The sequence below is a fragment of the Emydura macquarii genome, unplaced genomic scaffold (genome assembly GCF_026122565.2).
Source record: "Emydura macquarii macquarii isolate MOO-44397 ecotype Brisbane River unplaced genomic scaffold, CSIRO-AGI_Emac_v2 contig_2676, whole genome shotgun sequence".
Classification (NCBI taxonomy): Eukaryota; Metazoa; Chordata; order Testudines; family Chelidae; genus Emydura; species Emydura macquarii.
Window position 1 is genome coordinate 8,986,636 of NW_027132813.1, and position 15,827 is coordinate 9,002,462.

The window sequence follows — 15,827 nt, forward strand, 5'->3', positions numbered from 1 at the left end:
ATCTCCTTCAAGGGGCTGAGTGCCCCCAACTGCCACTGCAATTTTCAGGAGCTGAAGGCATTCAGCATCTCTTGTGATTGTTTCCCATGTTGCAGACTCAAAAACTTTACATAAGCATCTTTACTTACAGGCAGTCTTCTGCTCCAAACTTCTGGATCTTTTAAGTTTCATATGTCACTCATTCCAAATAGAAATGTAGACTTTACTCACAGATCACACCCTAAGATGACATTGCTGTGAAGCAGAAGTAAGGGCACAAAGTTGTGCTGTTTCCTTTGGTAGTTTGAGCGTCCATGCCCTTTAATTTGCTTTGCTGCTTGTTTGAAGTACTTGTAGGAACTCAAGATAATGAAGTAACTCCTGGATCCTGTATCCAGAGTGTGTCAGGCATTTGGGTAGAAAAGGGCTACTCTGCTCTTGAATAGGGTGTGGTTTTGTTGAGAGTCAGTTATGTATTCCATAGAGCACCATGATACAAAACTTCTTGAATTCAACATCTCTTCCCACTGTAAATGTGATTCACAGAATAGGTTTGCAAATAAATCCTATTTTGAATTTTTTTTTTTGTTTAAAAGTTAATCAGCATGTAATATCTCTTTTGAAGCTTCCTGACAGAATTATAAAGTTAGTAAAGAACAAGTGCTCCATGGCCTACTTACTTACTTACTGCCTGTGACGCCAGTGGAGCATAGGGCAGCAACAAAGTCCTTCCACTTCTGCCGGTCGCGGGCCAGAGCGCCTATTGTTCCCCAGGTGTGGTGGTGGTCTTTTAATTCTTGTTCTATCGTTCGGCGCCAGGTTGTCTTTGGTCTTCCTCTCTTTCTCTTCCCGTCTGGTTTCCAGTGGAGTGCAATTTTGATAATGGATCCGTACTCTCTTCGTAGCACATGACCTATCCATCGCCAGCGTCTTTTCATAATTATAGTGGCCATGTCTTCTTGTTTACACTGAGACAGTAGATCTTCGTTGGAAATTTTATGGCCTACTAGCCAGATAATATTAGCATTTTGCACTTCTTTAGCACCTTTGATCTCAGGATCTCAAAGTGTTTTATAAATATTAACAAATGAAGCCTCTGTCTTTAAACCTTCTATGTCTGATATGAAGATTCATTCAGTTTCAGGGAGTTGCTGGGAGCACCCACAAGTGATATTATTGGGGGAGCTGGTAGTGCTACCCATAGTTACAAGTTAAACACTCCTTGCTGTAAGACCTTGTTTTCAGTTGCTTACATGTTTGTCAAACTTTAACCATTTGGACTGAAGGTTTCCATTCCAGGTATCTGCCTAAAGCAAAAATGTTTCAGCCATTTTCAAGAAAGTGATTAGAAAAAAATTATATTGTTTGCTTATGTTAAAAAAATTATTACATTTTATGGGGAAGCTTTAGTACCGCCATGCTTTGGAGCAAGGGCTTGAAATTTGGCAGGAAGGTCATCATGGTTTTAGGGGTATGCCTTTTGCTGTTCCCATAAAAAAACATCCAAATATGGCCACGTGTTCGGCCTTAAGAAAATCTCAATGCTTACTAGAGCTTGACTGCTACATTCTCCAAAGATTCTTTCTGTACCGGGCAGGGTTCCATCCCAGAGCTGCAGGGGTTGAGAAGGACTTTCGTTGTAATTGCTGCTGTTGGCTGCTGCAGGCAGCTGTAGTGCAGGGCACCAGAATAGAGAGCAGGGAGACTCTCTCTTCTATCTGAAGGTTCCCCCTTCTAGGCCCTAGGTAGCATGGAGAAGAAAGCCACCTGATCAACAAAGAGTGGGGTGGAGTGAATGGTTAGGGACAAGAAACCTGGGGCAGGAGGAGAGGCTGAGAGCTGGCAGAGGGTTACGGAGACACTGTGATTGGCTGAGCAAAGAGTGGACTGGGAGTGGGTGGTGGTGAAACAGGGGCAGATGGGGACTGGGAGAGGAGAAGACTGAGACTGGATGAATAGCTGGTGCAGGAGGAGGCTAGCTCTAACTAAGCAAGGAGACTGAAAGTCTGTTGTGTGGAGGGAACAGGGCAGAGGACTGGGAGCCAGTGGGAGATCGGGGGGAGACTGAGATTGGTCAGAGGGACTGAGGCTGATTGGGCAAGGAGATTGGAAGAAGGAGCCTTGAAGGAGAGGCTGGGTGAAGGGAAGGTTGGGAAGCCTGGAAGGGGAGACTCAGACTGGGATGAGGACTGGAGACTAGGAGTGGCTAAGTGATGAGACTGGGATGAGGAGCCCAGGAGGGTGGGGTAGAGAGGAAGAGAGAGCTCTAGGACAGGTACAGGGGCAGTGTCAGGCGTGGGCAAAACAAGAGCAGAAAGGTCTGTGGTAACTGGAGCACACTCCCTTCATAGCCAAGAATGGAACTCAAAATTCCTGAGTCTCAACATTCTTCTGCTCTTAGCAAATATCTGTGAAACCCACTGGCAAAGTGTATGTGTTTTCCTCCTTTTGTACTAGTCCACATAGAGGATGACAACCTACTACTGCTATCATTTACTCGAGTAGCTCAAGTGGCAGAGTTCTGTGTGATGGATTTAAAAGTTCCAACCCTGCTGAAAACCTGTATGGTTGTCAATATGATTCCACCTGACGGAATTTCTTTTCAGTTTGATTTTTTAAAAGTTGAGGAAATTACTCTTTAAAAAAAATCATAGTTGAAAGAACATTATTAAGGTTGCAAAGTCAAGCACCTGAAAGATGTTGGGCCAGATTCTCAGCTGACTTCAGTGGAGCTACACTGATTTACAGAAGCTGTGGATCTGGCTACCTGTATTTATGAAAAATAAACATCCTTACCCATGTGACTAATAGGAACTTGAAAGAATTTTAAAAATTGATTTAATCTGATTGCTCCAGTCTTAATTCCTCCTTCTCAGCATTAGATTCCCTTGGATTGTGTATGGTTAAACTGTTGTGATGGAGTGGGTAATGGTAGCACAGCACAGTAGTTGGCCCTGCTGCAAGGGAAGAGGGGGCTGAGAGGCTCATAAAGTAACAACCATTCCATGTATCTGCTTGGGTTCCCTCCATGGTTTCATCCACAATTCTTGGCCTCTGGTTTGTATAGACTCTGCCTCCTGTAAAGGCTGCCATCTCTGCTTCAGTGTGTGGCTGATGAGGCAGAGATGTGGCAAGAAAAAGCTTGAGGTATGTTGTATTTTTCCTCCTCATCTTATGGAACATGAACACCTGACCTGGTGTCAAAAATGGCTCTTCGAAAGAAGTATATAACCACAATAATTTCAATGCCCTGTTAATTTTTTAGTGTGTGTGTTTAATACAGATGATCACAGCAAGATTTTTCTTCTTTCTATTTTGTGGTATCTGTGACTCACTGTCTGTGTTTTTCTAAATACTCTTGGGTATATCTTAAAAGACAGATGACTTGGGTAAACAGTGCCTCAAAGGTAATCCCTGTTTTTGTTTATCTTGATCTGGGTCCTGATTTTGAAATGTAATTTGATTTTAGGTTTACTTTTTGAAAATTATTTCACACCAGAGTTATGTTTCCCAAGGCAATGGTAGTGTTTTTTTGTTTTCATTTGAAACCTATTTTGGTGGGTCAGTGTAAAAAAAAATTTTTTTAAATCCTCAAAGTGGATATTGTAATTCTTTGGCACATGTGTCAGCAACATTCTGCAAAACTTCAACTGAAGAATGTTGCGTAGTGGATGCTCAACTATTTATTACAGTTTACATTTTAAGAATTATTCATTATTTGTTGTGCCTTCTTCTGAGATTTGAAAAATGTAATTCCTCTAATAATATTTGCCTGCCTCTTGATAAATGTATTTGCTGTGTTTCTAGAATGGCAGGAGCCCTTTATTAGAGTGTGTCACTCCAAACTATGACTATTTCTTAAATGTTGTGAAAATTAAGCTTTTTACTTCGTGTATTTTATTTTCAAGTCAGTTTTTTTCTGCATATGAATATTAACACAGTAAGACCTACATACTATTGATCTAAGACTGTTTGGTTTTTAAATTTGATTTGAGTCAGAAGTGCTTATTTTGTAGCTTTACCAATTATAGTGGTCATCTTAAAAATTTGACAGCAACCCACACTAACTGCACGGTGGTACTCAAGGTATCAAAATATTCACCAATATTTGAAATATTCTGAATATATGTAAGGCAAATATCTGACTATATATAAGGCAACATTAACTCTCCATCCTGTTGTATCCTTATTTCTGAGTCAGAGCACAGTTTGGAGGGCAGGGAGCCAAGGGAGATGCAGGTTTGCATAGTTGTCTACGATCTGGAATCTCCTTGGAGGTCCACCCTCTTGTCTTTTTGCACACTATTTGCTTCATTCTTTGCACCTCCACCAATCTCTGTGTCTAGGAAGGATTTAGGCATAAACACCAAGGAAATTTTACAGCTTCAGTAGTGAGAGTTCCCTTCCAAGTACTTGTGTGAAGTAGGGGATTAAGTGTACCAACATCCAGTAATATTTTTATCTAAGAACTCTTTGAAAATTAAAAGACTGCCTTGAAAGGGACAGGCAGGAGGAGTAATCTGTAGGAACAGTTCTGCTTTTGACAGAAGTGTTTCTGTTAATGTGTGTCATGATTGAGTCAGGAGCTTCAATTTGTGAAAGTAGACAGAAAACTGAAAACAGGGACTTTTGTAAATTTCAGCCATAACAGATAAATTATAGCAGCTGTATAAATCTACATTAATTTCTTTTTTGTTTGATACTTGTAGTAAAGTCAGGCCCGATGGCCACAAAAGGGTATACCAGGGCCGGGGTGTGAGCCCAAGAATGCCAAAAGCCCTTTCTCCTACAAGCAGAGGAGAGAGTACTGCAGGGCAATTAGAGACACCTGGACTCAATGAAGGGCGACTCTAGGTGTACTTAAACCCTGCTTTCCCTAAAGGGCAGGGGATGGGGGACAAAGGAGGAGGAAGCTGCCAGAAGGTTTGTGGCAGCTGGAGGAGAAACTTTCCCCGGGCTAAGAGACGGTGCTTTTCTGCAGCCAAAGGAACAGAGAAGAGGAGAACCCTTGGCTCCAGCCAGCAGGAGGGAGCCACAGCAAGGCACCTCCCTGGGGAGACGGGGGAGCTGGTGACTCCCTGGCCCACTACAAGGGGCAGAAGCGTGAGACCCACTAGGGTGGAACCAGCTGTTTGCCACATGTGCTGTCAGGAGAGGGATTTGATCACACAGTGGACTTAAACCAGGGCAGTTCTAGCCCACCCCACTCCCCAGATGGAGGATGTGGTAAAAGCCTTGGTGCAAGCCATGGCTGCCCAGCAGGAGGCTATGCAGGTCCAGATCGCTGCCCAGCAAGAGTCAGTGTGACTACAGCAGGAGACAAACCAGCTGTTGATTAGCCAGGCAGCACAGGACCGAACCACCCTACAAGAGGTAGTGAGCCAGCTGAAAGCTGTGGCCCGTGGCCACGAGGGGTCGCGCCCCCTAAGGACCAGCAGCTGCCTACAGAAGATGACAGAAGATGATGATGTGGAGGTGTATCTGCTCACCTTCGAGAGAACAGCCGTGCGGGAGGCCTGGCCCCGAGATCAATGGGCCAGCATTTTCGCCCCATTCCTGTGTGGGGAGGCCCAGAAGGCCTACTACGACCTGACAGAGGAGGCTGCCTCCGATTACCCCCAGCTGAAGGCAGAGATCCTCGCGAGGCTGGGAGTGACAACCGCCACCTGGGCCCAGAGGTTCCATGAGTGGAGATACCAGGAGGGCCAAGCGCTGAGGTCCCAGCTCTTCGATCTGATTCACCTGGCACGGAAATGGCTGCGCCCAGAAGACCACAGCGTGAATCAGATTACTGAAACCCTCGTCCTGGACAGGTTCATGAGGGGGCTGCCACCAGACCTGCGGGGTGTGGGGGTTAGCCAGACTGACCCCACCTCATATGATGACTTGGTCATCCTTGTCGAGAGACAGTTGGCAGCCAGGGAACTTTCACAGACTGCTGGGGAAGAAGGGTGCTGGAACAAGAGGCTATTCCCCGCCCCAAGGGCTCGGACTCCTGAAGCAGCAGGCAAGCCCATGCTGGGGAGAAGGGGGGCTGGAGAGTGGCCTGGGCCCGCAAGGGGTTTTGGGGACCCCGAGGGGGGGGTTCTGGCCCCAACGGATGGGGGCTGTCTCGACCAGGGTACAGGTGCTACGCCTGTGGGGAGATCCAAAATCTGTTGCTAGTTACACGGGTATAAATCTGTCATAATGCTATTTCCAGCAATGGATTTATGCTTCTGGTCCAGAGACTCCAAATCACCACTGACTTAAATTGACTCCTTTGAAATTATTGTGGCCAATTGTGTCACAGAAGCAGCACACACAGAATCACAGACATTACTGACATAAGTGGATTCAGCTCCATGAAGCTGCCAATGATGAACATTGCCCTATTTATTTGACTTTTGTGACACCCTTGGAGTTCTGGCTGTCAGGTTAGACGAGACATCTGTTCTTGTAATCCCATCGCTTACAGCATATAATACAGGAGTCCCACCACTAGGATGTCAGGTCATCAGGTTTCTTGAACTAACTGTTTATGCTTAAGAAGTGTTAAATGACAATTCTCAGAGTTCATGTAGGGCTTGTAAAACCACTACTTTCTTATAGGAGAGCTGTAGCTCTGTGTGTGCGTGGTTTGTTGGTTTGTTTCTTTTTGAAATAGTTTGATTTTTTTTTTTTTTTAACGTGTGTGACTCAGAAAATAAATGTGGGTCCTCAGTCCAATACAAGTTGACTACTCACAAGGGTATCACCATCATTTTAATAGGCAGCCTGGAAGCTAGCTGCAGGACTCTCCATGCAGGCCTGTCAGCAGATCTATGAAATGGCATTGTCAGTAATTCCAGACTGAATGTCCACCTATGTTTATGAGTGGATAACGTTAACTAGAACAGATTAACTTAACCAAGTGCCAGTATGTCATTTAAGAGTACTCCTCTAGACATCTTGAAATGATTTAGACTTCTCTGTTATTTCAGTAAAGTGTCAGATAATAGCACAGTGTAAGGAATGCATAGGACTATGCAGGCACTCTGCCATTGTTTTCTTTATATGTATACAGGTGTAAATCGTCTATGTGATGTGTGAAATGTAATCACATGAATGTTATTATGAGTAATGGTAGTTGCATGGTAAAATCCCCAGATGCTGCCCTGAAAATTTTCCAGTTGTATGTACTGATTAAATGGCTAGCATTTTAGGAATAATGTCATGTAATGAGCAACTGCACTCTGTCTAATAATATTCTGCTGTCAATGAATGAAAAAACAGTTTCAAAGTTATTGCCCAAGAAGATGCATCATGGGTTTTTTTCATGCTAATTATTTAATACATTTTATTTGCAGGGACATTAAACCAGACAACATCTTGATGGATATGAATGGACATATTCGGTTAGCAGATTTTGGTTCTTGTCTGAAACTGATGGAAGATGGAACGGTAAAATTAGACAGAATGATACCCCCTATGATATCCCCTCAACCATCTTTCCTTTCTGTCCTCTATTTGCCAGTGAAATTGCAGCTCACAGGGAAACACAGTCCTGTTTGTGAAGGAAATATCATTTTTAAATGCACATTTTTATTAATAACAGTGATAGCATTTGTACAGTTTTATAGTATTATTGTATCTGGTTTCAGTTCAAAATATATCTGTATTCTATTTGAATTTGCTTTTTGATAAATGCATTATTATTTCATTTCATTAACAAAATTAATGAGGAAAGTATATAATCAAAATGAATACATATCTATTGAAAAGGTGTAAGACACCCTATTTTGATCCTCATGCTGTAATCATTACTCAGACAAAGCACTCATTTTTTTCATTGGACTCAGATCAGGCCTTTGGCAGAAGCAGGATGAAGTACAATTAATATCGCTTCATCTTATTTAAGTGCTGTGTTTAAACGTATGCAATGTATGGAGGATGTGACAAGAATATAGTTCCAGTGTGATAATCATGCCCTGGAGTGTTACAAAGCATCTGAGTTAATAATATGTGTGATTATCCAGGAGATAATTTCTTTATAATAACTGCAAACTCAGATACTGCCTTCTTTTTGGCACTCATCATGGTTCAGAGCACAAAGTAAATTATTAGAATAGCTAGTCCGGGTTGAAACACTGAAATGACTCAGACACAACAGAACATTTTTTTCACATGAATTGTTATTTAGAATCCCCCTTTTTGTATTCGAATTCACTGTTATAATTTGAACACTAAACTTATATATGCATATGACACCCCAACCTCTTCCCCGCACCACTGTCTGTAACAGTGTATATGATTTTTACTCATGGAAATGCTAACTCTCCAGGTCCAGTCTTCGGTGGCAGTTGGAACTCCAGACTACATCTCTCCAGAAATTCTGCAGGCCATGGAAGATGGAAAAGGGAAGTATGGGCCTGAGTGTGACTGGTGGTCCCTAGGTGTTTGCATGTATGAAATGCTTTATGGAGAGACGCCCTTCTATGCAGAGTCCTTGGTGGAGACCTACGGGAAAATAATGAACCACAAAGTTAGTGTTTTTTCTCTTTTGTGAACTAATTGTAATGAATAAAAAGGGTTAGCTTAAAGGTCTATTTGTAAAGAGAGTTCTTATATAATTATCATATTCATGTTCATATATCTTAAATATAAATTTAGTTTCCATACAGTTTATTTTATTATTATGAATTGCAGCTGGCTTTGTTTTGAATAAGATAGTCTGAAACTAAAAACCTGGATATACAGTGATGGCCATTAGTTCACTCAAAGGAGTAAGTCTTGGCTATGCTACATCACTCTTCTTGTTCTATTTTCTGCTGGTGGATTCATTTGTTGGCTTAAGAGATCCTTAAACATTCTTCCACCTGGAGGCAGAGATAGAATCCAAAAATGTACATGAGATATTTAAATAAATAAAAAAGGAGGAAACAGTTATAGCATTTTCAATACTTTTTATCATCTGAGGAAGACTTTTTCCTAGAGACTTATTGCATTTATTTAACAGTGAGATCCTGAGTATTTGCAAAGCCCTATTTTTCTGTATAGAAACATTCACCAAGGAATCTGACTTCTGTGACATTTTCGTAGTAATAAACTATTTCTCCCTCTTTTATTCTTTAAGGAGAGGTTTCAATTTCCTGCACAAGTGACAGATGTGTCCGAAAATGCCAAGGACCTCGTTCGAAGGCTCATTTGCAGCAGGGAGCATCGACTTGGGCAAAATGGGATAGAAGACTTTAAGAACCACCCATTTTTTGCTGGAATTGAATGGGATAACATCCGGAACTGTGAAGCACCTTACATCCCTGAAGTCAGCAGTCCAACTGATACATCAAACTTTGATGTGGATGATGACTGTTTAAAAAACTCTGTAAGTCAAAGGTTGTTGTTTTTCCAAATCCTGATTTTCTTCATTTCTTGTTATTACAGAGGTTTCCAAAATTTGGCATTTACATTTCAGGATGCTTTGGTGCTGTCTGATACCCACTGTTGCTATATACTAAGTAGACATAAATGCTCATATAAGGAATGAAAAAACATAACATGCATTAATTTGGGGCTTGATCCTGCAAACACTTAAGAATATGAATAAATTTACTCAGGTTATATATAGGTTAGTGCAGCTACTCACTTGAGTAAAGTTACACATCTACTTAAGTGTTTGCAGGATGAGACACTTGGGGCATATTTACAATGCAGTTAAACACCTGCATCTGGCCCATGTCAGCTGATTTGGGCTTGCTGGGCTTGGGCTGAAGGACTGTAAGGTTGCGGTGTAGACAGTCATGCTCAGGCTGGAGCCTGGGCTCTGGGCCATCCCACCTCGTGGGGTCCCAGAGCTTGGGCTCCAGCCTGAACCTGACTCTTTACACTGCTCTTTTATAGCCCCATAGCTTGAGCCTCGTGAGGCCAAGTCAGTTGCAATGCAGTTAATTGCAATGTAGACATATCCCTAGTGTCCAGATATTGTGAAGAATAATGTCCCTTTAACTTTATTAATCTGTGACTGTGGATTATAACCCTATGCTCATAATTGCTCATAACCTTGCCAAATTTTAATCATTATGACTGAAATAGTCCATGCCTGATCTCTGCCTCAGGTTGAATTTTTGGAAGGTTTTAATCTATTTTCAAGAAGAAGGCTAATGAGAAATAAGTAGGTTAGCCACTGCTAAAAAAATGTCCAACTATTTATTTAATAGTTCTAGCACTTGTGTGGTTTTGAACAGGAACTTTGAAATTTGGTAAGAGGATAGTCCTAGAATCAGAGATGTGCCTTGTGCTGTCCCTGTGAAAATACACGCCGATATATTATAAGCCACAGAAATCTGCTGTCTGCACATATGCAGTAATGCTTGTTCAGCACTTGCTTCTGAATTTTCTGAACATTCCAGCAGCACTGTATATGCACCCAGGCTCCATTGACTGTTCTGTATTGTTCTGATGCTAGCCAAACTGACATGAACCTCCAGGTAGGCCATGGACAAAATGAATTCCTGCTCCAGCTGTTTCCCCCCCATCAAAATACCCTTTGTCATAATGGAATGTGGAAAGGCCCTTACTACTGCAGCTGAAGTGGTAGAGATTTGTGTTGTATAGCTGAAGGTCTTAGAGTCAGATCATGCAGGGAGTGTCTACAGTTTTACATGATAGGTATTTGTTTTGTTTTTTAATTTTCTTTTCCTTGGTTTTTTTAAACTTACATACAAAGATCTGTGTTAAAAGAACATGAAAGTTGCAAAATCAAGCATTCAGAAGGTAGGAAGTGCCAGAATTAAGGTTGCTTGTATGTATGTATATACAGCTTCACTAACCTGATCCCATACAACTTCTTCCACAGGATCGCTGCAGAAAAAGAGGTGATCCCCTGATTGTCATTTGACTCTAACCCAAGATAACTAAGTTCTATCCCTGACTCTGCCCAAGACGTCTTATGTGATGTTGGGCAAGTCACTTAAACTGTCACAGATGGACACGACAGTAATTGTTTAGACTTCATTTTCTGGATGCCTAATATGAAACACCTAGGCCTGATTTACAGAAGTGCTGAGTCCTCCAACTCCTTTTGAAGTGGATCTTTGGGTTCTCAGAACCTCTGAAAAATCTGACACAAAAATTAATGGACATTTTTTAAATGTTTGTTGCAAATTTTGGCCTTAATATTTCTTTGCCTCAGTCCCCATCTGCAAAATGGGAATGATAATCCCTCCCTGTCTCACAAAGGCATTCTGAGAAAAGTTCATTAATGTTTGAGTTACTCAGATACTATGGTAATGACATAGTAAAGTCCAGGAGGACATTAATATTTTTTTTTTATTCTATGCAGGGTTTGGATGGTGTGTAGTAAATGAGGTAAGGGGCCACACATTCAATCCTGGGGATAAAAGGAAATATTCACTGATAACTGTCCATGTTGTACATTTGAATGAAACAGGGATCCTATAGAAAAGTAGTATATGATAATGTAATTAGAGACTATATCCTCATGAATATGCACAAGGAAGCAAAGTTGCATAACTACCTTAAGTCTGGCATTTCCTACCATTTGAGTGCTTGACTTTACAATCTTCATATAACATTCTTTTAATATAGTTGTTTTGTATGTACTGTAACACATTTAGATTAAATTTATAGTATTGTCAGCATAAAAGTGTGTTGAGCTCACAAATTGCAGAAAATTTGTACCTTGATCTTTTTGCAGCAATCCACAAACCATCAGTGTACTCCTTCAGAAACCCTGCAGGGGTTTAAAACTGTATCTAACACTTTGCAGCTATGTATCTGTAGATAACTATTCTATCTTTTGTCATCTTTTCATTAGACTTTGATTACTTCTTTTAATCCTTCCCCTACCCCTTTCTGCTTAGAAATTGTATCATGTTTGACTTTGTTTAATTGTACAAATAGAAATAAATAAAGGCCCCAATCCTACAGTGTGGGTCTACCAGTGTACAGGTCTACAGGATCCATGCACTCCTGTGGAGTCTCAATGACCTTAGTGGGACATTGCAGGGGTCTGTGCTAGTGTATCCCATTGTAAAACCTGGGGCTAAAGCTTGACGATTTCCACTCAGTTCTATTTTTATACTAAGTTTTACATTATTTTTCAAAGGGACCCTTTCAAGATTGCAGCAATAATATGCAAAATTTTTATTGAAGAAATTGTTAATAATACCTTATTACTAGATCTGAAAGATTGTTTTTAAATCCAATATATTTTTAGCTATTTTGCACCAATTGTACACAGTGAGATAAGATCAATCAGTTACCCTTTCTGATAATGTGCAGTAGTACAACTATATTGTATTTGGGTTCCCAAAATCACTTGAGAATATTCAAATATATCTTCCTTCTAAAGTCCATTTCTCTCTTTCCTCTCACCTCCACCAAAAAAACCTCCAAACATTTATGACTCTGGTTCTGCAAATGTGCTTAACTTTAAGCATGTCAACAGTCTCACTGGGTAAAAATGTGGCAAAAGCTGTGAAATTTTAGGTGTACCTCAGCCAGAAGCCAGAGGGAAAGGACAGAGTCAACTGCCTAAGAGTTGAAAGCTGGTTGCTGTGGATGACAGTGTCTGTTGAGGAGAGGCTGCATCCTACCAAGCAAAACATGAGCAAAGACCATTCCAGGGACGATTGATAATGATATCAGCCTGTAGTTGCCACACTCAGTGTGAGATCCTTTGCCCTTGTACAGGGATGCTGTGATGCCATCTTTCTATTCTGCTGGTACTTTGCCTGGTGCCCACACTTAAGAACAGTTGATGCAGGCCAATGTCCACTGGTTCTGAGGCACCTTTAAGCAAACACAGGTGTGCAGCAGAGATTCATTCTCATCCCAGTGCTATTCTGTCAAGTTATCACCTGGATATTAGGACTTGCTGCTCCACACATCTGAATCAAGGTTGGTCAAGAAGTATTCACCAACCAAGACTATGCTGACAAAGCTGACTTGCTTGTTTCGAAGTCAGACAGTTTCAGCACCATTCTCCAAGGTCTCCAAGATGCTTTGCATGATAGTGTTGAACATCTCCGGGCAGAAGACCAGGGTACAGAACCTTGGAGCTGGGCCACCAGAATCTCTGGTAAAGGTGAAGTCAAGGACTGTGAAGCACATTGACTAATTCATCTACCTAGGCTGTAAGCAGAGTTCAAATGGCCGTAGGAAACTGGATGTTATTCAACTAATAGGTCTTATCTCCTCCTGCATGAAGTCCTTGTCTCTTTTACGGACACAAACATCTTTGTGCTAAGACAAAGTTCAGGATCTATCAAACCTGTATACTACCTGTAGTGCTATATGGGTCAGAAAACCTGGACCCTCTTAGAGACATTCCGTATGCGCTGTCAAGAGCCAAATCTTGAGCATAAAGTGGTTTGGTTTTGTGCGAAATGTCACAGTATTGCAGAGATTTGGCCTTTCTTCAGTCATTCTTTCTTCATTCCTATGTGGATTCCAGACATGGGGTGCAGATGTGCTCCACAGCTAGAACTGTTAGTAGTAGTGTCAGTTGAACTGTGTGTCCATTGTGCATTGGCCACGTGGTGCACCCAGTGTCTTATGAGTCTATGTGAATCAATGCCCCTCCAGTTTCTTCTTAGTGCCCCATGGCCAGAGTCGGAACCCCTCTTCTACCTCATTCTTCCTTGCCACATAGCCAACTTACTCAGATAAGCCTGTTTAATTCTTTGTATATAGCTCTTAATAGTTAATAGTTTAGTACTAGTAATTAGTTGGCTCCCCACTTCTTTATCCTGTGTGTGCGTCCCACCCATTACGGGTAACTATGCCCTGGACAAGCTGGCTTTAGAAGCTGCACTTTGTACCCTCACTTCTTCTCCGTGAGCGATGAACACCAATGCTGCCTTTATTGTCTTGGCGGAACCCATATCATTGCTCGGTGCTCCATTTGCCTCTCCTTTCCATCGTGGACCCAGGAGGCTCGTGAACTCCGACTCTGCAAACATTTTATGGAAGAGGCAATGTGTCCACATGTGCACTCAAGTGTAGCAAGTGTGGCTCACTGTCCGTGAGCGCTCCCTCGCCCCATCCAAAGCATCAGGGGTACCAACAGCAGTGACAGCACCGAAGAAGTCCTATCATGTTCATAAGCAGCATCCTCATGGTCATAAGGGTGACTCCCCGAGAGGGACCACCCCTATCCTCAGCGTTACCTCTGCAAGCCATGCCAGGTCGAGTGAGAAGTCACTTAGTGACCCAGCTGCTTCCCCTCCCAAGAAGCCTTGGATGGAATACAAAACAAAACATCACCGGGACTAGCCAGTGTCATCTTCGGCCTCGGTGACTGGGCCGCTGCCTTCACTGCCGGCTCCGTCCACATTGCCGGGATGGTCCAGGCTGTGCAACTAGTTCCACACACACCTAGCTGATCATCTTCACTTATGCTCATGGTGGAATTACTTCTCCCCTATGCAGACTCTCCGCTGCATCCTGGATTGCCGAAGATGTTATAACATGTGTCACCAGCAGATGAACCATTACCTCTTAGTCAGAATCCTGCTCTGCTCGCATGTGCACTGTCGGTACCACAGGCGGGAACGTCATCACCAGGCTACCATGTGCCTCCAGCTCCACCAGTTCTGATGGTACTGCCTTTCCCGGACCAGCCCTCCAATTCTGAATTGTCATTAGATGACTACTCTGCATATGGACTCCCAGCTGAACCATTATTCTGATACCCCCACAGACCACCAGTTCCAGCGGATCTGTAGGCATGGGCCTATTGGCATCACTGGGACCCTTACTGCGACCACAGAGCACCACCATCACCTCCTCGCCGAACTTCTCCTGGATATACCTCTCCACCTTCAGTCTATGAGGAATCCAGAGATACATCTCTGGTACCATCGGCACTGCCAGACCCACCAATTCCAACAGGGACCCTCGTCCCCAGATGGGGGACTCATCCTGCCTTCCCTGTCACCTCCGGATGACCAGGGGCAATATCAGGACCTTCTTCTTCAAGTGCTTGCTGATGTCCATTCCACGTTAGGTGTGTGTACGCACTACATGCACCAGTGCTGGAGAATTTTTTCCCTCAGTGGTATCTGTAGGGCTAACTCTAGCACCCACTGCAGCGGCGCTCGTACATAGGGTGCTGCAGGCCCCCATCTCTCAGTTCCTTCTTACCACCTCTGATGGTGCTGGAACATTCTTGCCTTGGTAAGCAACTCCCCAGTGGTTTTTCCTACCTGCATATTGTATATAGTTCTACTGTTGGTTTGAAGTTAATCAGTTTTTAGTGACTTTTAGTAGTTTTAAGGACTATCACGCTCCATTTCCTTGGATAGCCAGGAGGTCGGCATGCTCCGCTCCCCGAGCTTCAAGCCTTGTGAAGCTTGCAAGAAGCCGATGCCCGTGAGCAGCCCTCACTAGAGCTGTCTCAAGTGTCTGGGTGAGATGCAGATAAAAGAAAAGTGCAGGATCTGTAGGAATTTCAGGCCCCACACGAAGAAGGACCGTGATATTAGATTAAGGGCACTTCTGATGGAATTGTCACTTAGATCGATGTCCGACCTTAATTAATCAGACTCGGCACTGAGTACAGCTGCATTGATAAGAAGTGCTCTCCCAGTGTCTGTGTCAGCACTGAGTTCATTCTGGCACTGGTCCTTGGCACCAGTACCGAAAAAGTGGCACAGGAAGACTGACAGTGATAGAGGGCGCTCCCCACCTCAGCGGAGCAAGTTGGGAGCAAGTAATGTGCAGAGACCTGAGACAGGTCGCTCGTCCTCCCCGTAGTCCAGCGCGGTGGTGGCCTCAAGTCCTAGAGCTGCCAGTCCTCATGGGGCCCCTCCGCCAAGGCCCTGCAATGGAAGGGGCCCCTGACACCTGGCAATCCCATCCATTCC

The 15,827-nt window shown here is 43.0% G+C and overlaps 1 protein-coding gene across 8 annotated transcripts in view; it reads left to right on the forward strand.

The window, feature by feature from the left end:
* The window catches only part of CDC42BPA (CDC42 binding protein kinase alpha), a 333,741-nt gene that overhangs the window by 182,638 nt on the left and 135,276 nt on the right, over positions 1 to 15,827 (forward strand). For all 8 annotated transcript variants that reach the window (XM_067564840.1, XM_067564839.1, XM_067564837.1 and 5 more), the window contains 3 exons: positions 7,308 to 7,401; positions 8,282 to 8,482; positions 9,074 to 9,322. In XM_067564840.1, the coding sequence (XP_067420941.1) occupies positions 7,308 to 7,401; positions 8,282 to 8,482; positions 9,074 to 9,322 (544 nt within the window). The remainder of the gene's footprint in view (positions 1 to 7,307; positions 7,402 to 8,281; positions 8,483 to 9,073; positions 9,323 to 15,827) is intronic.